General features: G+C 46.7%; 1 protein-coding gene across 3 annotated transcripts in view; it reads right to left on the reverse strand.

The window, feature by feature from the left end:
* Positions 1–26,149, reverse strand: part of PRKACA (protein kinase cAMP-activated catalytic subunit alpha) — a 75,744-nt gene that overhangs the window by 33,652 nt on the left and 15,943 nt on the right. Inside the window, exon 1 of one of the 3 annotated variants that reach the window (XM_056853540.1) lies at positions 21,427–21,644. The exons of the other annotated variants lie outside the window; for them this stretch is intronic. Within the exon in view, the coding sequence (XP_056709518.1) occupies positions 21,427–21,616 (190 nt within the window). The 5' untranslated portion in view covers positions 21,617–21,644. Of the gene's footprint in view, positions 1–21,426; positions 21,645–26,149 lie in introns of those variants that run through there. 3 annotated transcript variants of the gene reach the window in all.

A 26,149-nucleotide genomic window follows, 5' to 3' on the forward strand; every position in this document is an offset into this window, starting at 1 on the left:
ATGAAACATGAGGAGCTCCTTCATCTGGCCACTAAAAGACTCTTGCTTTTTTTTTTTTTGGTACTAGCTGCCCTCGGAGGAAAAAAGTATACTGAAATCTCTTTCAACTCCTTTCACATCCGAGTTGTCAGCTTTAATTGAACAAGAGTACAAACTAGCACCACTGAGGTACTTATTGAGAAGAAGCTACCAGGGAAAGTGTATGATATCATTACACTACATCTCAGATGTTAAAGCAACTCTTTGCACACAAAAAATTACACCAAGTTGAAAGCACTTCCTTAAAAAAAAAAAAAAAACTAGCACCCTATGAAGGCATTTTCTATTTGTGTCCCTTTGGTCAGACTCCATGAATCCAGATTATGGAATTAATCAGCTGAGTCCAATTGCACAAGAGTCTAACACACTGACCTATGCCAAGATCAACATCGGAGGATAGGTGGCTAATGGAGATGCAGCCCGAGTAATCTGTTTAAAGTCTCTAGGATCTCCTTCCTCTCCTACTGAATCCAAAGCAACCACAGCTAGCTCATGTTGCTCTGGCAGTTAGGCCTGAGGACTGGACCACCGCACAACACCTTCTATTGCTCTGACAGCTGCACAACTTTTCTACTTCTGAGAATTCTCCCGTCAGGAGTACATGCTCCTTCGCCCCACAGAACCTGATCTAATCAGACAGACCACCTTGCTTCTTTTCTCTCGCCACCTCCAAGACCGACAAACAACAGCTTTTCACCGAGGGAGGGCAACCTGCTCAGCACAAAGACGCACGCTAGGAAAGCAGTAGGAGCGTGCACAGGTCACAGTTAATCCAAATGTAATATAATTTGCATATGATTTTCATGAACCTGGCAAAGCACCACTGGATGCAGGATATCTATAAATAGCATTCTGAAATAGTTCTCTGTAAAAGGGCCCTTTGACTCAGCTGTTTATAACTTTCTTCTCCAAAACCTCATACAGCTATTTGTCTGACTCACTACAGGCCACTGATGATACGGCTTCTTGTCCACCAAGGCTTCCGCTAGAATAAAATCGTTGTTACTGGAGGAGTAGACCTTCAGTGGTTTGGGTCTTTTTTCTCCCCCCCCCTTTTTTTGGCTACTGGGACAAGAGTTTCCTCCATAGCAGTCTTGTAGAGTGCCTCATTCACACTCTTTGCTCCTTTTGTGAAGCTGCTGAATGAGATTGTCTAGAGCAGTGATGGCGAACCTTTTAGAGACCGAGTGCCCAAACTGCAACCCCAAACCCACTTATTTATCGCCGAGTGCCAATGCGGCAATTTAACCTGAATACCACCCCCAGAGGGGGCCCAGAGGGAGAGGCTAGGGTTGCCAAGTTCCTCTTTGCCATGAGTGGGAGGTTTTTGGGGTGGCGCCTGAGGAGGGTGGGGTTTGGGGAAGGACTTCAGTGCCATAGAGTCCAATTGCCAAAGTGGCAATTTTTTCCAGGGGAACTGATCTCTATTGGTTGGAGATCACTTGTAATAGGAGATCTCCAGCTAGTACCTGGAGATTGGAAACTAGTTCCTTAGTGTTTTCTCTCTACATATCAAGACAAATGGAAAGGTGTTTGGAGGATAGCTTGTGGGCACTTCAAAGGTGGAATAGGACTGCACGCCCCTCCGCCCGCACAGACCCAGAGGGCGCCGAAGAAGCCGCTGGAGGGAAAGAAGGAAGGAAGGAAGGAAGGAAGGAAGGAAGGAAGGAAGGAAGGAAGGAAAGGGAGGGAGAAAGGGAAGGGAGGGGGAAAGGGGAGGGAGGGAGGGAGAGAGAGAAAGGAAGAAAGAAAGAGAGAAAGAGAGAAATCGAGAGAAAGGGAGAAAGAAATGGAGCGAGGGAGAGAAAGAAAAGTAGGGAAAGAAAAGGACGGAGGGAGACAGAGAAAGAAAGAGGCCATTTATGCATGGGAGGTTTTGCCTTGGATTTGCCACTCTCCAGATGCACATTTCCCCCATCTGGATTCTCAAAACTCTGCATGGGTACTTACTGATGAGTTTTGAGAATTTGGATGGGGGAAATGTGCATCTACAGAGCGGCAAATCCAAGGCAAAACCTCCCATGCTTGAGTGGCCAGAGACAGAAAAGCCTTCCTGCTTTCTCTCTCTCTCTCTCTCTCTCTCTCTCTCTCTCTCTCACACACACACACACACACACACGGCCCCCACCTCCTCCCTCAGCAGAGAAGTGGGGGGGCGTGCACGCAGAACAGTCCGCAGCGCACGGGGCGCTGGGAGATCCTTCCGGCGAAGGCTCGGTGTCCTACCCCGCACCCATGGAGGGCTGGGGCAGGTCCTGGGTGAGGGAGAAGGAGCTGGGAGAGGAAGGGTGAAGGGGCAGGAGAGGCAGAGCAGCCCAAGGAAGGCCAACAATGCGGTGGTGTGGCTCAGGCCCACCAGCCAGCTGGGCGGCGCGCAGGAAGGCATGCAAGGGGAGAAGGGGGGAGAGGGGGGAATGGACAAGGGCCCAGAAGCCTTCCCCAATCAGGCACCAGCTGCAAAGGCGGAAGAAGGGAAGGGGGACAAGAAGGGGAAAAGAAAAAAGAAAAAAAAATCCTGCCCCGCTGACAGCTGCCCCCACCCAGCCCGGCCTGCCAGCGGCTGCAATGGCAGCGGCTTCTGTGGGAGAGTCCGGGGGCCACCGCCAATGATGTCGGAGATTCCCCACCCCTGGGCTACAGCCTCCCCCATCCGGGGCAGGGCAGAGCCGGAAAGGCCAGCGGCTTGGAGGAACCACGTGTGCCAGCAGAGAGGGCTACGCGTGCCGGAAGTGGCACCCGTGCCATAGGTTCGCCAACACAGGTCTAGAGGATTAGGTTCATCAGTATGTGGATGACACCCAACTCTGTATGTTATTATCTGAACCTCCAGACATGCCCATTTCAGTTCTGAACGGATGCTTTAAGGCCATGGTCAAGTGACTAAGGCAAAATAAGGTGAGTCCAGTTCACTGGACCTATATGTTTTACATAGAACGGAGTTAGTTTTTTGTCATTTGTTTTTGCAGAGGCAGTTAAGAGCTTGGGGTGCTTATTGAAGAATATATTGGCCAAGCCTGCCTTCTACCAAACTGTGTCTACCAACTCTCCTTTTTCTTTTCTCTTTTTACACTCAGCCAGCCTGAAAACACTAACACATACTTTTGTAACCCTTACTGTACTACATGGGCTTCTGTAATATGGTCTGTATGATGATGCCCTTAAAGAGGACCTGGAAGCTTCAACTGGTTCAGAATGCAGAAGCCTGATTATAATCAGGTACTAGTCAACAGGAAAATACAACCCCTATTTTAAAACAGCTGAATGGGCTACCACTTTGTTTCTGAGTTAAATTCAAGGTGCTGGTTATAACACCTGAAGCTCTTCACAGATAGGGTTGCCAACCTCCAGGTACTAGCTGGAGATCTACTATTACATCTGATCTCCAGCTGATACAGGTCAGTTCCCCTGGAGAAAATGGCTGCATTGGCAATTGGACTCTAAGGCATTGAAGTCCCTCCCTCCCCTCCCCAAGCCCTGTCTCCTCAGGCTCCGCCCCAAAAACCTCCCGCCGGTGGCGAAGAGGAACCTGGCAACCCTACGGACTGGGATCCACATATGTGTTTCTCTCCCTATGTTCTCAAGTGCCACTTTCAGTCCTTTGATTGCCACCTTTTGGCTACTGTCCTGCTTAAGGTTGCCCACTTGGTGCCTACTGGAACCCTTCGTTCTCAATACGGGCTCCAGCTTTACAGAAAATGATCTCTGAGAAGGTCAGGAGCCACCATCTGTGGATATTTTTCAGATGCACTGCATTTAATGGAGTTTTGAGCCACAGACATTCTCTGGGGTTTTATCAAACTATATTGTTTGAATTATGAATTGCAAGCTACCTTAAGCCACAAAGAGAGCAATGGAGCATTAATATTTTAACAAATAAATAAAATATGCAACAGCTGTTCAAGCGACTCCAGATTCTGTTTTCTTACCTCTGGCACGCAAGCTGCACTGCAGCGGTCAGAGTCCTCCGACAAAATGCTTGGTGAAAAGCAGAACACGAAAGGAAGACTGGACTAGTTGAAGCTGCAGCCTTCTTTACAGAAAGCACTTTGTGGTGGAGCAGAAGTGCTATGGCCATTCCTGTGCCTTGAGCACATGGCAGAGGCAAGAAGCATGTGCCAGGACTGAGTAACCTTCTGTGCAATATAAATGAAGTCTAAGTGGCTCAAGGATGTGATCCTTGTGACACACTAGAAAGGAAACTGTGGAATCCTCAGTCACTAGCTATTCTGGTTTAGAGAAAGAATTCAGTTCTCCCCCGGTCTATCCACAGAATTTACATACGCCACACTTCTATCTAATACGATTCTCAAAAGCGGGACCCTGTTCAAAATTCAATCATCCAAGGGGTCAGAACTGTGGCTGGAAGGACTTCGGCCTTTCTAATACAAATGAAAGGCTCACGCATTCACAGGAATTTGAGAGGTGAACAGTTCTGAAGCTGTGTTGAACTGTTATTTATACTAGTCTATTGCCTATCTTCTAAATAGGAATATCCTCTCCTCTGCCACTGCAGCCCACTGATCTCCCCAAAAATGCTGCTCCTGGAAGACAGCTGGCCACCAGCAACACCATGACAGGCATATTATGGGTCGGCAGTAGGAAGAGGGAATTGGTGGAAATTACCACACCCCTTCCATTAGCAGGAAGTTTAGTCTGGATCCAACCCAACAAGGAGTATTCTGTTCCATTGACAGAAATGCCTTGGGTGAGCAGAAAAGTTATCCTCAATCCAACCCATTCATTCTGATTGGTTATTTTGTCAGAATTTGTGATTACTAAAACTTCAATTTATTCCATCCCCCAGGAGTTCACTATTTTCCCTACAAGTTTTGTAGTAAGGAACACACTGTTTTGCCACCCCTTTCCTTTGCCTTTTGTGCCACCCCTTTCCTTTGCCTTTAATCTAGGCTGGAAGTTGTCTGCACTCAGCAGATCTAGGATGAAAGACAACTATAAATCTCCTCTTCAGCACCACCCTCCACAATCAAAAGTTAGAATTTAACCTTGTTCCTGTGTCAGCACCTGAAGTGTTATGCTAAGGGGATCTGTTGACTCCCTATTCACAAGGTTTCCAAAACATAAACACGCAGTCCTTTTGGCTAACAAGTCTCTTGAGGAGCAATGATGGCTCTGACGGGCAACTAGCATGCAAATCTCAGAGGGACCTTTGAACATCCTAACGGTGCCACTTTAAGCAGAATTAGACCCTCCTAAATCCACTGAAGTCAATGAGCTTAGAAGGGTGCGTCTCTGAAGGACCATCTTTTCCTGCATGAGCCCAGATGCTGATGAAGATCCAACCAAAAGGCATTTCTGACAGGGCCACCTCAAGGCTTGGTCCACACAATGACAGCTAAAATGCCTGTCTTCTCAGTGGTAGTGCCTATTCTATTCTATCATAGCAATTGTTTCACCAGTAATTACTCAATCCCTCTGTAGCTGTTGTTGTTTTCTTGCTCTACATTCTGTATTGCAAGCCTGTGTTTGTCCTTATTTGTTTATAGAGAAAGACCAGTGCCATTGTCAGGGACCATTTTCCCCACTGCTTTTGGCCCAGCTGGGGAAAATCTTATGGGTATATACAGGTTTTCCTCAGCACGGCCAACTTGGGGATGGCGATTTTCTGTGGGAAAACAGGCAGAGGAAAGGATCGAATAGCTCCTCTCACACTGAACTGCCTCCCCCTTTGAACTGAAGCTCCAACAGCTGTCTTCTGCAAAAGAAAAACAAAAGTGTGTATCAGACCATGGAACCCCTTAGAGTACTGACAAAGCATTATGGAAGTTCCAAGAAGGCAGAAAATCGAATATCAGTATAGCAGAAGTCCCAGCCTGCTTCTTCCTATGTGTTCAGGAGACTCTAAAGACGTGTTTCACATTTTTTTTTTGGAACCAGCGGGGCTAGTCATGGTGCTTTTCAATGCAGGCATCCACTAGATTATGTGTAAACTATGACAGTACAGTTTAGATGGCTTGCCTGCACATTATACAATTGTGGCCATGGAGATCCTTTGATTTCTGGAATTTGAAATGGACTTGTAAGGATTTAGGCCCAGAGTCTGGCAGGAACTGGCAGCTCCTACCATACTAGCATCTAGACAACAATTCACAATTCAGTAGCAGTAAAAGGCCAGAACCACATTATGCTGGTAAAACATATAGAAAGAAACAACAAGGAAAGGAAAGGAAAGGAAAGGAAAGGAAAGGAAAGGAAAGGAAAGGAAAGGAAAGGAAAGGAAAGGAGGAAGAAAAAAAGAAAAAAAGGAGGAAAGAAAGGAAGGAAGGAAGGAAGGAAGGAAGGAAGGAAGGAAGGAAGGAAGGAAGGAAGGAAGGAAGGAAGGAAGGAAAAGAAAGAAAGAAAGAAAGAAAGAAAGAAAGAAAGAAAGAAAGAAAGAAAGAAAGAAAGAAAGAAAGAAAGAAAGAAAGAAAGAAAGAAAGAAAGAAAGAGCTCTTAGGCTCATTTAGTTGAGCTCAGGGATTTTTTTTTACTGGGAGGAAGAGCTAAATTCCAAAGTCAGTGGAAAGACAATTCAGCAGGGATCCGTCCCCAAGGATAAACATACAAATGGTTCTCTCATCCTGTCAGAGCAGCCCCAATATGCTTCCTGGGTTGCAAGCAAAGGGGTACAAATTTATTTATTGTGCCAGATTCAGGGTCACGGTAGGATCACTAAGCCTCTGTGCATCCTCTCACTGCATTACAACATACCCTCTTCATAGGGAGGAGGGGGAAAGAATGCCTCTCCATCTGGGATCCCGCTGCTTCTTACCATCCATTCCGTGTCCCTCAGCCCCGGGGGTCCCAAGGAAGGCCCTGCCGTTTCCGCAGCCGCCAGCATACAGTTAAGAGGTCATGACGGGTGGTGGAGAAGGGCTGGCCCGACGGTTCATGGGAGACTTTGCCCCCAGTGGTAAAAGCAAACACGGCCCCCGCCTGGAACTCAACTTCTCCTGGAAGCCAAAGAGAGTCCTCAGCCAGCACAAGGCCAAACGCAGCTCCAGGGCACGCCTGTTTCGCCTCCTCTCCCGCTCTCTCGACTGCATCGGTGTAAACCGCGTTAAACCCGACTGAAGCGATCCACCATAGCGGTGGGATACCCCCTACTGTGACAACACCGGGTCCTCCCTTAGACACAGCAGGCAGCCCCGAAGATCCACCATGCACCAAATTCCAGGGGGGTCTCCAAGAAGTAGGCGGAGGAAGGCTGGGCTATGTCAAGGCTATATTGCTTCTATCCAGATATCAGGTAGAGAGAACCACCAGGGGTGTTGCGCAAACCATCTCCCTCTGAGCGTCACGCTTCTCCGAGGTCCAGAAGCAACTGCTCTGTAAGTGGGGCAAGCCGGTTACAAAAGAGCGCCTGCCACCAGCACGTTGGTGGGGGGAGGGGGCGGTGGGGCAGAGGATCACATGATGGCAATGCAAACAGAGAGCGATACCGCCAGTCACCAAAGACAGGACGGCTCGGCCAGTCACACAGCTGTACTCGGCAGGATGCTTGCACGCCTATCACAAAGGCCATCTGAGAGAAAGCGCATGTGTGCGCGCACACGCAAACAGCTCCCCCGAGCCAAGGCCAGCCCACGTTATTAGGCAACCACCAGTATTACAAAAAAGTAGTGTCTCTACAGCTCCCTGTAGTGAAAGAGGGGAAGACAGCACCTCAAAATAGAAGACCGAGGGTGGCAACCTAGCGCTAAAAAAACACATTTATCAGTTCCTACAGAATGAAAATTGCCGGGGGAGAGAGCCCACAGGTGTTCCTTACTATTTTGATTCTGCCACAACCATTTTCTCTGAGCCAGCTCGAGGCCTGCCTTTCGCTTTCCTTCCTTCCATTTCTCACCCTCCGTTACTTGTTACACTGTTATGATTTCAATATATACGTGAAAGGCGAGGCAGAATGTCACAAATTAAAAGTAATCGCCGGGGGGGGGGATAAAAGGAGGCTCCTCTTCGAAAGGATGGCACGGCCGATTCCAAAGAAAACAAAGACGGCTCTGAGCACACGCTTGCCAAGGATCTCTTGCCAAGGATCGATATCTTCCTGTCTCCTTTCATTACGGAAATAGGTTAACACGGATTTAAGGGAATGTATGGAGGATAAGCTCCCAAACCGAGATGACTTAAACCCCTACAAACTTGCCAAGAGACTGGAAGAACCGCCTCCTGCAGGGGGACGCCTCCAAGATAACACAGCACAATAGATGATGATAAAATGTGACAGAGATTTGCCCATTTGCCACAAGTTTCAGTGCTGTGCGGCGTCAAAGGACGACATGGCACTGCTCAGGAGTGACTGGGCAAATCGGGGAAAAGTCGGAGTACATCAGGACCTACATGGCGATATGTCAGTATAAAAACATCCTGAAGCGCATGCACCTATGAGCTAGCTCCAACCGAAACTATTCTGGAAAGGAGGGGAAAGTACAGTGGGTAGGATCAGCTTGATCTTCCCCTAGTATGGTGGTTTTGCTGGGAGGATCAGGAGTGACCTAACATCAGCCCTTTGTCCTCCGACTGGTGGCCAGGTCAGTTACACAGCCTGTGAAAATGTACTTACTTCTGTATAATTTCTTCAAATCAGCTTCCTTGGGGGAGGGAACACAAACTATTACACCACCTTGGGGTGATGCAGAAGCAAGGAAGAGCAATATGCCAGAGATATCTGTAGTGAGTGATGAGAGACCTAGGCCATTATCACAGAACGTCAGGAAGCCCACACCTTTGACAGTGCTCTCCCAGTCACCGTTTGTCAAATCCCTCAAGAGAAGAATAAACCCTATCAGGGAGGATTGCAAAGCACAACAACCAACATAAGAGTCAACCTTCCTTCCGAGGATGCTCAAGGAAGAGCCCAGTCTTACCTCACAAGCAAGAATGGATGAAAACTATTGGGAGGGGCTTTGGCTCGGTGGCAGAGTGTCTGCTTGGCACACAGAATGCCCCAGAGGTCCAATCCTTGGCATCTCCAGTTAATGGGATCAGATAGAACAGTTGGTTTCTATACCCTGATCTTCTATACCTTTTTAAGTAGACTCAAACCTGCTTACAATGTCCTTCCGTTCCTCTACCCACAGACACCTTGTGAGGTAGGTGGGGCTGAGAGAGTTCCGAGAGAACCGTGACTACCCCAAGGTCACCCAGCAGGCTTCATGTGGAGGAATGGGGAAACCAACCCAGTTCACCAGATTAGAGTCCGCCACTCATGTGGAGGAGTGGGGAATCAAACCCGGTTCTCCAGTTTAGAGTCCGCCACTCTTAACCACTATACCACGCTGGTGGTGTGAAAGACCTCAACTTGCTTCATATGTAGATATGGGCAAATAAATAAGTCATATTCTGAGCTTCCACTAGTTTAATTTGCGGACTGCTTCCTTACCAAATGTACCAGCTGCCATGTCTGCTGCAAAAGAATCCACTATTTGCAACCTGTAACATGCTGGAGGGAGGCACGATCTGAAAATGCAAAGTTCAGCAGGCACCATGAGCAGAGAGAAGCAGAACCTGGGAAGGACTGAAAGAAAGTTCCTCAGCAGGCTCCAAACACCAAGGGAAGGGAGATCCCATCCATTATTCACATGAACACATGAAGCTGCCTTATACTGAATCAGGCCCTCGGTCCATCAAAGTTAGTATTGTCTACTAAGACCGGCAGTGGCTCTCCAGGTAGAGGTCCTACACATCACCTCTCCAGGTAGAAGTCCTACACATCACCTACATGCCTCGTCCCTTTAACTGGAGATGCTGGGAATTGAACCTGGGACCTTCTGCATGCCTAGCAGAGGCTCTACCACTGAGCCACAGCTCCTCCTTCAATAGTGCTGCCCTTCCTGTAGCCAGTGCAATGGGAACGGGCTGCTCCAGGAACTGTGGTATCTTGAACCTTCAGCTGGCACCAATGAATAGGAGCTGTTCACCAGTTCTTCTGACACAGTACCCATGTGCACTGTAAGATCTGCCCAGTTATCTTTACTGTTGGTCCCTTCTCACTGAGACCTGTGGATGATGTCAGCGAGAGATTGGGCATTTTCACCTGCAGCTTCACAATTGTGGAATGGACTCCCAGAAGAAACCTGTCGCTCCCAAATTTACTGGCTTTTGGAAATGGCTGTGAGGCCTGGCTTTTTAAAACTGGGTAGCTCTAGAAAGGAAAATGGGGATGTTACTTAGCAGAGCTATACCTGGCAGGAGAAACTGATAAAGAGCTAATTATGAAGTTTCCAGTGCTTTGAATTTTAATTTGCACTTGGCTGCAGTTTGACGTGTATACTACTGAAAGCCACGCTGACCTCTTGACAAGGAAGACATATATTTTAATAAAGAGAAGGCCACTACCATTCTGTCCAGATTCAGACAGGGCAAACATCAGTCCTGCCTTCTGCCATCAATGGGATGTGATCTACTATGACCGTTCAAAATCTGCCATTGCTGCACAGTATAACAGCGCACTTCCTGAAGGAAACAGGAAGCCCATTAGAACAGTGCTCCACGGTCAGCATTAGCTTTCTCTAGCTTTCGATGCTCAATTTAAAAGTTAATATTTTCCTCAACCTTCCCATGCCAAATCTCTACAGTACTTTGAAGCGTTCATATACAACCAGGCATGAACAGTAAGAATGCACCAACTTTTAAATTACAGAACACTGGTTCTTTCTGTAGGAGAACATGTTTTTTTAAAAGCAGTGCTATTGAATTGCTCTTCTATCAGGTAGCTGCAGACTTACAACTGTGCATTTAATAGAGCACTGTATTTCAGCTCCAATTCTGCATGGTGTAGTGGTTAAGAGCAGCGGACTCTAACTTGGAGAACCGGGTTCAATTCACCGCTCCGCCTGCTGGGTGACCTTGGGCCAGTCACAGTTTCTCTCAGAACTCTCTCAGCCCCACCTACCTCACAGGGGTGTCTGTTGTGGGGAGGGGAAAGGAAGATGATTGCAAGCTGCTTTGAGATTCCTTAAAGGTAGAGAAAAAGCAGGGTATAAAAACCAACTCTTCTTTTTCTTCAGAACACCTTAGATTTGCCACTTGAGGCCTGACTATGTCCCTACCCTACCTTGCTCCCTGCTCAGAGCAGTAAATTAGTACAGAGCAGTTTTAAACATTTGTGTATGTGTAAAGTGCCGTCAAGTCGCAGCCAACTTATGGCAACCCCTTTGGGGGTTTTCATGGCAAGAGACTAGCAGAGGTGGTTTGCCAGTGTAAAAAATGTTTTTATCTTGTCTTCAGATGTGAAAAGCATGATATTTTTAGGTGGCAGTGCAACCAGGAATGGCTAGGCACTGCCAGCCACCTTACCAACCTGATCATTCCCTCCTGCCAGGTGCTTCAGTAACACTTTGCCAGTGTTACCCACTGGACAGACTGGGGCTGCACGGCCAAAATCATTCCTACAAACCAGGTCTAAAAATAGGTGTCAATGTGGAAAACACAAGGCTTTTGCAACTTGACAGCAATAACCATACACAGGCATGACAATTCCTGCAAAACAGCTAGTGTAAAAACAAGAATCTTTTGACTAGAGGGCTGCTAATTTTGAATTGCAAAGTTTTTCAGAGGCAATGAAAGATGTCCCTGTTTGCACTATCATTTGGTGGCTGGTATTAAGGCCTTTTATGCAGGGACGTTTCCCCGAGGTCACCCCCACCGACTGCTTCGGGCTTCGTTTTGACTAAGCATGTCTTTTACGCCCAAGAGAGGTCACCTCACTCTCCCCATGCATTTTGCCTATGTTTTGCAGAAGCTGTTTTAGCCAGAATTTGGAAAATGCAGGGGAAAACACTCGGGGAGAGCGAGGCAACCACTGAAGGGTAGATAAGATATAAATAATCAAAAGGAACCCCCGAAGCAGTCAGAGAGGGTGACCGCAGGGAAACGCCCCTGCATAAAAAGCCTAAGATAGCCCAATCTCCTTCAAACTTTGCTTTAAAGAGCCTATTCCCTGCTCTGAATTGAGATTTTTACACTCTCACGGGTTATTGTAACTATCATTATTTCATTCTCTAGCTTTTGGAAATTTTCCGTTTTAATGTTCTTTGCTATTTGATGCCCTTCCATTTCCTATTTTAATAGGAAACATTTCCATAGTTTATGGCTAGTCCCTTTATACACAGCTTCCCCAATCTCAAACATTTCCTTCCTATTTTGTCAGTTTTGGATCTAATAACAGTGTGTTGCTCATTATTTCCTCATCTTTCTGAAACAGAAAGCACAAGTAGTAGGGAGCTGTTTTTATTCCCTTGGATACTATACAGGTTGAGTATCCCTTATCCAGACATCCCTTATCCGGACTGACCCGAAAACCAGACTTCTCAAGCCGGCATCTGACTCGCATCCACACCGCCCTGCCCCTCCAGGCTTCAGAATGGCAGGGCGGCATGGATGTATTCCGAAATACGGAAAGATCTGAAATACGGACCACTTCTGGACAAAGCAGTCCAGATGAGGAATACTCAACCTTGTATCAGGGTTTTTGTATAGATAGTGCTTTGTCCACTTCCTTATCCTGGAGCATCCACACCCATGGGCACCTACCCTAGATACCCTCTCATTTATTCACAATCTTTTCATATGACTTCTTTTTGTACTGTACTTCTGTATACATGTATATTGTTGGGGCAGCATACATATTACTCCCCATAGAAGCAGCTAGAAATGGGTTCTTTGTGCCAACTTGGAAGGCTTTAAGAGGGGAGTGGACATGTTCATGCAGGAAGGAGAGGGCTACTAATCAAAATGGATACTACCGGTAGTCATGATGCATACCTATTCTCTCCAGGATCAGAGGAGCATGCCTATTATCTTAGGTGCTGTGGAACACGGGCAGGATAATGCTGCTGCAGTCATCTTGTTCATGGGCTTCCTAGAGGCACTTCCTGGTTGGCCACTGTGTGAACAGACTGCCGGACTTGATGGACCTTGGTCTGATCCAGCATGGCCTTTCTTATGTTCTTAAGATCCTCCACTTGCACACTATGATATTTAGGGGGCAGCCATCAGACGATCCTTCAGCCTGGCATGAGAATTTCCACGCCAGTGCAGCTCATTCCTGGGGGCAGCTGGCATGGGAACACTCACCACTGAGCGAAAGAACTGCCTGATGGTCAACGCTTCAGCTTCATGAAGGAGAAATCCTCACAGTAGTTCAATGACAGCATCATTAGCCTGCTGAAGACACCCAGCACTGTCCTTCATATCAATCTCGCTTGAGGGGTGGCATTTGAAGTCCCCAACCACTGTCTGGGACCAGAGATGGACACAGTAAGGACAAATAAAACAAACCTAATCCAACAGGATGGAGGCATTGGTGCTGAGGGCGGGGGATCAGAACAACCTGTTCTGGATGGGATCTCATTCTCCCCTTGAACATTATGCATTTATAGCTTCGGGGTGCCTCTCGGCCTGATGCTCATCTTAGATGCCCAGGAGGCAGTGGTAGCCAAAGGCACATTTTAGCAGAGTGGGCTGGTAAACCAACTACACACTCTCCTGGAAGGGGGGGGGGGAAGAAGTGGGCTTGCCTTCGTTAAACACATGAAAACAAGTGGTCCAGAATACAGTAATAAGGGTGCCAACTCTGAATTGCTGCATAGGGCACATTATTGTATCAACTTTGCTGGCTCCTAGTTGGCTCCCAGGCCCAATTTAAAGCACCAAATGGCCCCTGGAGCCAGGATACCTTAAGAACTTCCTGTGTGGACCTATTCATTCAGTCATGTCTTGCAGCCCCTGCTTTCTGCCTCACTCATCACATGAGGGGCAGCAGATGGTCACACAAGACAGGACCTTGTTGGTAGCAGTGCCTCAATTGTGAAGCTGCATCACAAGGTTAGAATCACTCACGGACGTTTTACCTGAGGTTCATTGCTCGCTGGACCCACACTTTCCTGTTGGGAATCTATGCACCAGTAGTCTCCAAGCTCAAATCAAATCCCGCCCCTTTAAATGTTGCTTTGCAATTGGCTTACTTTGTAGAGCTTACTCTACAAACACCATTTGCTGCATAAAAAAGCATTTTAAGAACAAAAAATACCAAATGGAGCAATCTAAGCCTCAGGTTTTAAAAAGCCCTTCTTCTGCTCAGAAAGAGCTCTGAGGAAGCAGGAAGCATTTGAATCCCCACCTCTTTACACGCTGCTTTGTAACTGGCTGTGAGAGAAACCAAGCTTGCGTGTTCCCCACTTTGCCTTATGCATGGGGATTTCACCCGATCTGAGATCAGGGGAGAGGGAAGAATCAGGTTAACAGAGGAACAGGAAGTCCTGGGATTTGCGAGGGCTGGCAGCGAGGTCATCTCTAATGGGGGAAAACTCATGCATAACTCCAAGGAACAACCAAGACACACTGGGGGCAAATGTGAAAGTACCCATGCATAAACAACCATAGAATCATAGAGTTGGAAGGGATTTCCAGGGTCATCTAGTCCAACATCCTGCACAATGCAGGAAATTCACAACTACCTCCCTCCACCCACACACACACACCCCTGCTCTCATGGATAGATTTCAGGTGGTATAAAAGCTGAGCTTTTCTGCAGGACTCTAAAGAAGATGGAAAGATGGTTCTGCTTTTTGTGAGTAGTTTTAATGTTTTATTTTTAGTTGCGTTAGAATCTGCATTACTGCATTTAATTAATATGGTTTGCAATTTTAAATATGCTGCATTTTGAATCAATTGATGAAAAAAATAAGTAAACATTTAAAATAAAATCAAAATCAAGTCATCAGAATATCAGATCAGCCTGTATTTTTTCCTTCTTGTTTGAGTCTCCTAGAATATTGTGTAGATTACTGCTTGGCAGGATGTCAACCTAATCTCACAGAATAAGATTCTGAATGCCCAGGTGGCACCAGGGGTGGGGCTGACTTTAGTCAGCTCATTGAGCCCTCTCGCCCAGGGAACACCCACTTTTGCCAGCGCAAACTTATGCCAGCAAAAAATGGGTGATGCAGCCCATGGAACTGCATACAGCAGTTTCACGGGCGTTGGGGGAGTGTTCCTGTGCGGCTTGCTGGCCACAGCTGTGCTGTGGCTGCTCCGCCCCCAGACGTGGCACAATTACTCCCACCTTAGGATTGTGCTGCCTGGCATTTGCATACTCCAAAGAAGCAGTAATGAACTCCAAGGAGAAACCAAAGCATGGGCATATAGAGCTCAGAACTTCCACCAACAGATGAACTTAATAGATGTGCCAGCACGCTATACAGACTATACCACTGTCAGAAACTCTCTAGGCAGGTGTGTCTATGTCTTACCAGAACTGGCACAGGATACATGCCCAACTGACAGCATTTCTATACCATTCACTGATTTGAAAGGCACTGTTACTAGAACCTGCTGCCCTTGCTAGTAAACATAAGCACCATAATCTTAACTAAAATCTTTAGGGAAAATCCAAGTGCCATTTTCTAGACAGGTTAGAATTGTGGCTGGATTGAGAAAAGCCTTTCCCATAAACTGCCCTGAAGCTACTGGAATGACTCTCCTGATAAAATCCATCAATGATCCCCATATTTTCATTAAGAGGAGGCCAGCCTTTACTTGAAGTTATTAAAATGACCGAAAAACTGTAAGGTTGAAAATCCTGGCTTTTAAAACATTCTGTTTCTGCTGTTTTTTAGAGTCATTCTTAGGATTAACAAGAAAGAGTGGTTTTAAACCTGAGCCTCTGTGTATTGACCATGCCCTCAAGGGTGTCAAAATTAAGATATCAGAATAATAGCAAGAGAGAAACAAGTACATTGAGGGCATTATTTGCTAAGCTGCAAACACAATAGTTTTGAATTTGCATTATAGTTTTACTGCATTGAGAGTGTTTTTTGCCTTTTGGGGTTCTAAAAGTATATTTATTATTTTGATTTTCCCCCCTTAAAATTTATTTACTTGAGACTGAACATTTTTACAGATTCCTCTAAGGTCATTTATGCATGGGTATTTCCACTCACATTCACCCCCAGTCTGTCTTGGTTGTTCCTTGGAATTATGCATGAGTTTTCTGTCCATTAGAGATGACCTCGCGGCCAGCCCTCACAAATCCTAGGACTTTCTGTTCCTCTAATAACCTGACTCTTCAATCTCCCCTGAGAAAAACCCGGGTGAAATCTCCTTGCATAAGGCAAAGTGCGGGACACGGAAGCTTGGGGGAGTGACGTTTCTCTCACAGAAAGCACTACAGCCAATTACAAAGCAGCATGTCAAGGGATTGGGATTCAAATACTTCCTGCTTCCTCTTTTCTAGGAGTTCTTTCTGAGCAGAAGAAAGGATTTTAAAAATGAGGTTTGGGTTTTTCTCCCTCCCCCATTCCTTTTAGAGAGTTCCGTTTTGTTTTTAAAATGCTTTTTAACGTACCACTTTGGTTTCTGTGGGGGGGGACTTTTCTCTCACAGAGAGCACTACAGCCAATTACAAAGCAGCGTTTCAAGGGGTGGGGACTCCAATGCTTCTTGATTTGAACTTGGGAGACTGCTGGTGCATAGATTTGCAACAGGAAAGTGTGGATCCAACGAGCAACAAACCTCAGGCAAAACTCCCATGCATAAACAACCTAAGGGTGATTTGTCAGGGATTTGTGTAACATTTTTTACCAGACGAATATCTGTATTAAGCATTGCATTGCCCTTTTTGACTTTCTTCTACAACAGGAGGAAGAGAGGCTACCTCCAGAGCAATGTGCACAAGGCACCTCAAGTACAAAAAGACAAAATACTACACCAGGAAGGAACCAGAGTTTTACAGAATGCCTTCAAACCAGAATTGTCTAGCAAATATTAATCTCCAGTTGGTCCACTCAGGTCTTTCATGCATGGCAGTTTCCCTCACTGTCACCCCTCCGACGACTTTGAGTCTTTGTTTTGATTATGCATGCCATTTCCAACCATCAGAGGTCGCCTCGCCCACCCCCTGCATTTCCCCACATTTTGCCCATGTTTTCAAATTCCAGATAAACCAGGTTCTTGAAAATGTGAGCAAAACGTGGGGGAACAGGGGGAGAGCAAGGCGACCTCTGATGGTCGGAAACGGCATGCATAATCAACACAAAGGCCCGAAGTCGTAGTCGGAGTGACGCTGAGGGAAACAGCCACATTTAAAAGGCCTCCGATTAATTGAACACACCACCGAGAGAGAGAGAAAGCCAGTATTATGGTCTCGTGAACAGTGTGGTGGACTAGAAAGTCCAGACTTCAAATTCCCCCTCAACTGTGAAGCTCACTGGGTGACTTTGAGAGACAGTCAGTCTCTCTTTGCCTCACAGGGTTGTTGTGAGGCTGGGAGGACCGTGCATGCCTCCTGAACTCCTTGGAAAGAGGGCAGGAGCAAAACACCGTAGAAAAAATACAGACAGACCGAGCAAACACATGTCTTCGTTCCCAAAGCCTGCATCTCAGCTTCTGATTGCTTCAACGTTGTTCATTACTTTTCCGTTACGGGCCCGCCTCTCCTACCTTCGGTCCCCAGCTTGCATGTTCAGTGGCTGCATTCTGGTTGTTAAACCTTCAGGCATGATGCTGCAGCAGCAGTGTGGAAGGTGAAGGACAAACTAGCTCTGCCAGAGGCCCAGGACACAGTGACCCTAATCAATTCCCCTGGGGACAGATCAAATAGCCACGTCCTGACGCTGCTGCATTCAATAGAAAGCTGATCCAGGCCAAGAACCAAAATTAGCAGTCAAGCAGGAGCTAAACAGCCTCTCGTCTTTGGCTATTGATTAGTCCCGGCCTCTGTTGCAGCTGGCTGACAGAAGAGTCAGCCCTATATAGGGTCCAAGGCGAAGAGGTGGTGAACACAGTGTAGCATGAGACCAGAAGAGTCAGCCCTATAGAGGGTTCAAGGCAAAGAGGTGGTGAACACAGTATAGCATGAGACAAGACTGGGCAGGTTTCCTACAAAATCCTAAAAAATCTCACTCTAAATCCTCCTTATTCCAGATAATGGAGCATGCGCCAATCAGATTTTCTTACAACCCAAAAGGCACGTGTTATCGACAAATAGCATGATCTGCAGTCCCATCCAGTCCACATGGGGGAGGTGGGGTGGGGAGAAGAATGCTTTACAGTGGGACTTTTGTGCTGTTTGCCTTACTGGACTGTCTTTCAGTCACACCCAGGGTTGTTACCCCAATTCAGAAGACCCTGCTACATACACAGCTTAAAGAACAGCCACATTATCCATGCTGGCGTGAAGGAACACAAGTTTGGTCTTCATTGGCTGCAGCCACTACCTTCCCAAGCTTCTTTTTCAAGCACAAAGTTTCCAATATTTTATTGGGAATTCCCCGCCCCCCCCCCATAACTGACCACATTTTGAAGAAGAAGAAGAGTTGGTTTTTATATGCCAACTTTCTCTACCATTAAGGAAGAATCAAACTGGCTTACAATAACCTTCCCTTCCCCTCCCCACAACAGACACCCTGCGAGGTAGGTGTGGGTGAGAGAGTTCGGAGAAGTGTGAGTAGCCCAAGGTCACCCAGCTGCCTTCATGTGTAGGAGTGGGGAAATAAATCCAGTTCACCCAATTAGCCTCCGCTGCTCATGTGGAGGAGTGGGGAATCAAACCCAGTTCTCCAGATTAGAGTCCACCGCTCCAAACCACCTCTCTTAACCACCACACCACGCTGGCTCTCTGCTTTGGGGAGGTTTTTAACCTGGTCAAGCACAGCAGATCTATATGAACATAAAAGCCAAGACATACTAACACAGAATAAGGTTTTGGAAGGGTAAAGGCAGGTTGATGTAAGCTGAATCCTGGAATCTACTGAGGCCCAGAGGGAACAACAAACACTCTCAAGACCGCTTGTACCTACTTCTAAATTGAAACACAATTTAAATTGCAATTTGAGTACCCCCAAAAGGGGTCGCCATAAGTCGGCTGCGACTTAAAGGCACTTTACACACACACACACACACATCCCAAATAAATTCCCCACGAAACTTTCTACCTAGCTGCCACATGTGACAAATACGTAGGTTTCAAATACCTGTCTGACCACCGCTTTGAGGGACGGGTTAAAGACTTCTCCCAGGAATCCCATGGCACAGAGCTAGTAATTGAGACAACATGTGAGCCCTCCATTAGCAGAGAACTCTATGGCTGGCTAGGAGAGCCAGCATGGTGTAGTGGTTAAGAGCGGTGGACTATGATCTGGAGAACCGGTTGGTTTCCCCACTCCTCCACATGAAGCCAGCTGGGTGACCTTGGGCCAGTCACAGTTCTCTTAGAGCTCTCTGTCCCACCTACCTCATGAGGTGTCTGCTGTGGGGAAAGGAAGGGAAGGCAATTGTAAGCCAGTTTGATTCTTCCTTGGTAGAGAAAGTCGACATAAAAAACCCAACTCTTCTTCTTCTTATGCACTGCCCTCCTTGTGAGACAGACTCACTGAGGAGGTGCCAGTGCCAAAAAATGAAAGGGGCCAAAGAAGAATCTGGCATCAGATGTTCTACAAGCTTCTATTTTAGACCACAAGCCTGTGCCAAAACATTATTGTGACAGCTTTGTTTAAACGCACTGCAAGAGCCAAGAACAGATTGCATTCACTCTCCCCTGCCTTAAGGGAGGAAGTCATGTATAGTCCAGACAGCCCAAGGCCTTTCTGCTTTCTATTTCCACCCCATCACCCGAGGTAGATTACTCCAGGAATCATGATACAGACAATAATAGAAATAGAGTATGACCTCATACCAAGTTAAACAACGACGTCAAGGTGTAAGCCGCAGTGTTGTCTCGTAGCGTTAGGAAAGAGAAAACCATGACCAGCTCATGCCTCATGCTCACCTTGCTCTGCCTGCCTAGGGCAGAGATTCCGTATGTCAGAAAGAGCAACCTTGAACCGCAACAGGGAAAAGTGCGTACATGTCACAGAAAGAGAGGTCAGATGAAAGACTGTCAAAATTAGAATGCTGATTTAAACACGGACGTGGAAAAAGATTTTGCTTTTTCATAGTTCACCTCCCAACAATTACCAGAAAGCTGCAGTTCAGCCCCACATGGGGAACAGAACCCAGGAAGATTTTACCCTTATTATTGTAAGTGATCAAAGCAAGCAAAACCAGCGGCTTCCTTAACTTCTTTGGCCAATTCTACTAGTTAGGTCTAGATCAGGGGTGTCGAACTCAATTGTTACGAGGGCCGGATATGACATAAATGTCACTTGGTCAGGCCGCACCATGCCTTCCCAGCCCAGCCCAGATTGGGAGTGGGTGGGGGTTGGCTGCCTCAGCTGGCTCGCGGGCCGGATAAGAGCTCTCAAGGGGCCGGATCTGGGCCGCAGGCCTTAGGTTTGACACCCCTGGTCTAGATGCATGTAACAGTAGCCTCATAGCCACTTTGAAACAGGAAAAGCTACTTTCAGTGTGAGCGATTTGGAGCAAAAAAGCCGCAGAAGAGGGGCCCTGTAACTCTCTCCCCACACTGTTCCAAATCCCATCCCTACTGCAGAGTTTCAAATATCTTTGCCTTTACAAAACCTGCATTGGAAACCCTGAGAGAGGGAAGCCTTGGTGGGAGGGAACAGAATGTGGAGTAAGGGTGCAGAAACAAGTGCCCTTTCTTGACCATTCTTCTGTTCCCAGTCACCCGCCCCCCAAGAAGCAGAATTTCCTCGTCTAAAATGGCTACAGGGTTACCATGTCACCTAATACACAGTTTGGGACCTGTACCCCCTCCCATCTCTGACAAACCAGCATGCATTCGCCCTTCTGAGGCCATCAGCAAGTGGAACTTCCCTCCTCCCCCCTTCTTGATTCAGCCCGCTCAGCCCCTCTGAAATTTTGTTCCATGGAGCCAGCAGACTTTCACGAACAACATAGGGCACAAAGTGGGATGTGGGGTGGGGTGGGGGTCAGAGGCAATTGCTGCCTCCTCTCCCATCCTGTCCAAGGAGCTGAATGGCTGGGGCTCATGACATTCCTCAGCATTTCTTCTTCTATACAACGGACATTTGGAGAGTTAAAGCTTTAAAGGGCGATGCGGTGATTTGGTTCTACTACCTTGGTGAGAAACAGTAAGTTCAGTGGGCTCAGTTGAGATTGTTACCACTAGGCTATGAACAAAATAAGATCCGCGAGTCAAAAAGCACCGTGTCACCAGATAGGGGCATCCTGCACTCCAAAGCCTTAGCTTCGCAGCAGGGGTTGGGCGGACAGAACTCACAGCCTGAACGTCTAAAATGGCAGTTCAAACTATTTGTGGGCATCTTTGTTAGCAAAAGCTCAATGGCTCTGCTTCAGGGTCCCACTCCATACTTAACCGCAAATATACGTATGTGACACCAGAAATAGAAGAGCGGCAGTCATTCCTTTACGGGTTCACGTCGGGGGCAGAGCCTCAGACAGCCCCACGCGACACAGGACAATTTCCACAGCCCTGGAAACACTGCTCGGTCGTCAACTCACTTTGCTCGTCCCAGGCAACCGTGTGCTCCGACTCATGCACCACCTCCCCGCAGTCTGGGGTCACTGCGTCATTCCGCGGCCCCCAGAAGAAGAGCCGTCCTGCCAGACTCTCCAGTTTCTGCAGTGCCGTCATTTTACACCCTTTGTTCTTGCTGGAGTCTCGACAGGTCACCTCAGCTCCATGGTTCATGTTTCCCTGCACTTTATTTTATCGCCAGTTCTTTTCTATGCCCCAGTTCTTGGTCGCACGGCAAATACAGTCAGGCGGCCTGGCCAAGATCTAGGAATGCAGTCATTGCTATTTGTAAGCAGGTAGAGGCAGGCACACCACTTTCCCTGTCCCGCAGCAGGAAGAGAAGGGTAAAGGCAGCGACAGGAGAGCAGACAGTCCCAGCCTCAGCACGGCTCTTTACGTTCCCCTCCAGCCAACTGAGACAGGCCTTTGACTCCAGCCGATCGCTCTGGACTTCTAACTGGGAGAGAATTTCCATTAAACCCACCTCCCTGGGCCCAAGCATTCATGTCATTTCAGCAACGGGTATGCAGCTCTGCAGGGCGGGCATCCACACGCATACCAGGACTCTCCAACCCCCATTATATCCAGGAAGGCTCCAGGATAGTCCGCTCCATATTATCTTTCTCTGATTGGACACAGATGCAGGAAGCCTGGTCACCCACACAGCCGGTCTGAGAGTGAACAGCAGGGCGACTGGATCAACTCCAAGGCAGAGAGAGGCCAGCCAGATCAAGAGTAGCAAGGGCCATGCAATAAGGCTTAAAATAGGTCATGTATTCCCCGAAACTCTTTTTTCTCTTCAGAGCTGGACATCGGGCAAAGAAGGAACTCTTGTCAGGTAGGGAAAGCCCTCCTACGTACCAGTGCAGGAGGATTCTTCAGTGGACAGGAGAGGCAATTCAGGAGGGGAAGACGTTCTGAAAACCTGATGACAATAGAGCACACTAAGGCAAACCACTGGTATTGTAGACAGAAAGAGAATGGGTGGGGTCCAAAAGGCACAAGTGCAAACTGGACGCTTGTTCAAGTCCTTATCCCTTGGACAAACCATGAGTTAGAGACAGACAGTGCCTAGAGAGGAAAACTTCCAAAGAGCATTCAAATGCAAAACATTCATTTGCACAAAGTCAGTCACTCCGGCTGATGACTTGGGGAAGCTATTTCTAAGCGGCCCCCAAGAGCACATATCCTTTGAATGGAGGAAAGAGATTTTCACATTACCACATAGTTCAAAGTCTGCTGATGACTATCAGGAGAGAAACCAGCCTCTTGCTTGCAAAGCGTACTTTTTTTGCCCTTAACCCTGGGATAAGGAGCCATTCTTAGATGCAGGCACATGTAACAGAGAAGAACGGAGGGGAAAGAAATTGCCAGGCTGAAGTCTCCCCCAAAAGGACTGCTCACCCAAAAAAAGAAGAAGTAAATTCATGAGAGGAATCAGATGTCATGGTGGCAATACAGGAGCCAAACAAGGTACAAGAAGCCGCTATTGCTTTAGCCCCCCAGGAGAACGCAAGATATAACTGACCAGCCGGCCAAACAAATGCATCCACAGGAAAAGCTGAATCCAAAACTGGAAACTAAATTCGGAGTCTCCTTCCCACCTCCTCTGAGGAGTGCTGGGTTTGGTATCCATATCACCATTTCCAGATGTCAGCTCCCCACTCTTTCAATGCAGATCCAGAGTCAGGCTGCAACCCCAATCTCTTCCACATTCCGTTTTGAGTTCCAAGCCGGTTGCACAGTGAGGGGTGAAGGAATCTGCGGGTCCACAGGACGAGGTTGCGCTTCTGAACAAGGACAGCCAGCCTGGTGGCACGGCAGCTTGCAGTATTGTTTCAAGAAACGTCCCAAAGGGACAGCCTTGAAGTGGGAAGAAGAGAAGAGTCGGGCACAACGCCAGGTTTTCTACAAAGCCCTTAAAGTCACAGGCTCCCACTTCTGTGCCTGTGCTGACAGCCAATGCAGTAACCCACAAGCAAATTGCACATGATTTCAGCACAGAGGATGGACATGATGTGGTTTACCAGGGGAAATGAACCAACTTTAGGATGAAAGCTTGGTGAACTCCCATTAACTAGGGATCAAAGAGTCATCATTTGTTTTGTAGCATTGCCAAAAGCAGAGTTCAGCAGCATCCAAGCTTCCCCAATCCCAGACCGATACACAAACTTCATTCAAACCACAAAACAAGAACAGTCACCTCCTCTACTAAATGTTAGAGTTGACAGTTGCAAAATAAAGCTAACTAGATGGAACAGGAACTGACCCAACAAGATAACTCTGGATGCGCAGCCATGTAAGTCTAACAGCAAAATAAAACAGGAGTCCAGTGACACCTTGAATAATAAACCACTTACTTTTTAAAAATTAGATAGTGTTTTAAACTAGCCTCTCTTGGTAACATCTCCCCCACATGCACCTTTCAGTTGCTAATATAAATGCACTGACCTAGTAGACACACATTCCAATGCATCTGATCCCGCAAATGTTGGAATAAATTTTGTTTGTCTTTAAAGTGCCACAGGACTCCCGTTTTATTTTAGCCCAGTAAGACTAAGTAGCTGGGGGAAAGTTTCAGATGCCAAGATGTCAACCTGCAGTTTCAGAACACCCAAGTGATTAATCATACCAGATTTTTTTTCTACACCTGACTAACAGGAAGGTTGTTCTTCTCTGGCACATTAGTAATCCTTTGGGCAAATTTCAATCAAATCTGCTGCCACTAAACTATCATTGAAGCTTTTTTCTGGATAAAAAAACACAGTAAAAGCACAGGTTTACAACCTTATTGCACACCAAGTACCGGTAAATCTATCCAGGTAAAAACAGGGGGTAATGATGTGTGGCAGAAGCAGCAAAGTGACCAATTCCCTTCCCGGACTTTCAGATAGGAGGCAAGATAGGAAACCAAGTGCTCAATGAGAAGTAGACCAATAGACACGTTCCAGGGTTCCTAGCTCCAAAGACAGGAGAACCTTTAACTCCTAGAATTAGATTAGAAGGAATTAGCTCTCATTTAGAAAACATGGAAAGAGTTAATCATGATGCAGGTGAGGCTTCATTAGATCAGGTAATTTTTTTTTATTTTTTGCCGTTTCCAGAGACCAATCTCTGGTGGTTTCAGCACAAAAGTAAAAAAAATATTTTCCAATGAGCATGCTGGGACACGCAAGCAGCCAGAGCAGCAGAAAACAATAACTGTGTACGACTGGGAGGTGAACTAGGATAAAGCAAAGGAGAAGTCCTTGAAAAATAACGCCGCCTCAGCATTCATTCTTCTCTCCACGCCTCTGAGCTAGAGATCACGAATTCCCTCCACCAAATGACACTCATGCTGCGGAGCAAGAGCACCCCAAATTGGAAGGGTTGAACCCGTCAGCTGGGCTGAGGACCAAGGGACTGTACAAAATTAATATGAAGCAAACCAAATCCAACATAGTCCATAATTATCCTTACATGATACTGCCATGGTGGCTTGCACATTAGCCATTTAGTCTGGAGTTGCTATCATTCATTCGCTCAGCTTTAACTGGGAACGCAGATGTAGTTGTTGGCAAATTGTTGTATTCCCTGTTGACCTCCAGCTTTTTCCCCCCCAGGCCTGTTTTATGGCACAATCCAGACTGTTGCGTATGCAGAGTCAAAGTGCTACTGAGGTTTCCAGGGGCTATTGCCCCTTTAAATTTTCCTCCTTCTGCTTCCAATGTAATTACGTCCCTTTCTCTCCGGCCAGCCAAAAAGTTTCTGAATCAATGTGTTAATCTTCTGTTTTCCATCGATATATACAGGGGAGATTAAACACTGTTTTTTTACTTTGCAGACAGAGGCAGGCTTCTTCACACAGGTTATAACACTACTATGAAATTCCGATCAAAGGGAACAAAACCCTAACAAATCAGCAATTTGACTACAAAGCAAAAAGCAGCACCTAGTCTAAGATAATACAATTACTGGCAGGGACAGGTGTTCAAGGAAATGATTAGTTCTCAAACTCTCAGATCACACATGTTCAAGCTTTCATTTGCAAAAAAACTGGTGACATACTCCAGCAAGTAAACTTCAGGATACTAAGCTTCGCAGAACTACTTCATATACTTTGAACATAAAGGTAATTTGTCCTGGGCATGGCACCCAAGAAGCAAGGAAGTTAAATATAGCCAAGAGCTCTTTTGTTCATGTTAAAGAAAGCACATTTTCCATGTTTAATACAGTAGTTTCCAAGCTTATCTCAGCTTTGTTTATCTTCTAACTGTATCAGTTTAATAGGTAATGCTATCAATTTTCTTATTATGTAAGCTAGATACAGGAATGTACTTAGTTTCATATTAAAGTTATTTTGGCCAGTTGTACTTACTTGGGCTGCTACTATGCCCTCTCTCTGGTAGTGGATATCAACTTAGGAGTCAGATAAAGATTTCGTTCTTAGGCTTTCAGATGGGCAAGTGAATATTTGAGGACTGTGAACATTTCAACGCTCTTTTTATGGTAACATAGGAGTTCCTTCAGATTTGGTTCTCCCGTATGGCCAGAGGAACAAGCGCCAAAGGGCTCTTGGCCTTTAGCTTGTCACCTGTGGCCCTGAACAAGCCATGCCAACAGATTCTGGACTAGCCAAGAATGTAGTCTTTTTCTATTTATTTTAATTTGTGTATTCTGCAACCTGTTTGAGTTTCCACTGTGGAGACTGGTACGCATGTGTGTGAG

This window comes from Euleptes europaea, chromosome 1 (assembly GCF_029931775.1).
Source record: "Euleptes europaea isolate rEulEur1 chromosome 1, rEulEur1.hap1, whole genome shotgun sequence".
NCBI classification, from domain to species: domain Eukaryota; kingdom Metazoa; phylum Chordata; class Lepidosauria; order Squamata; family Sphaerodactylidae; genus Euleptes; species Euleptes europaea.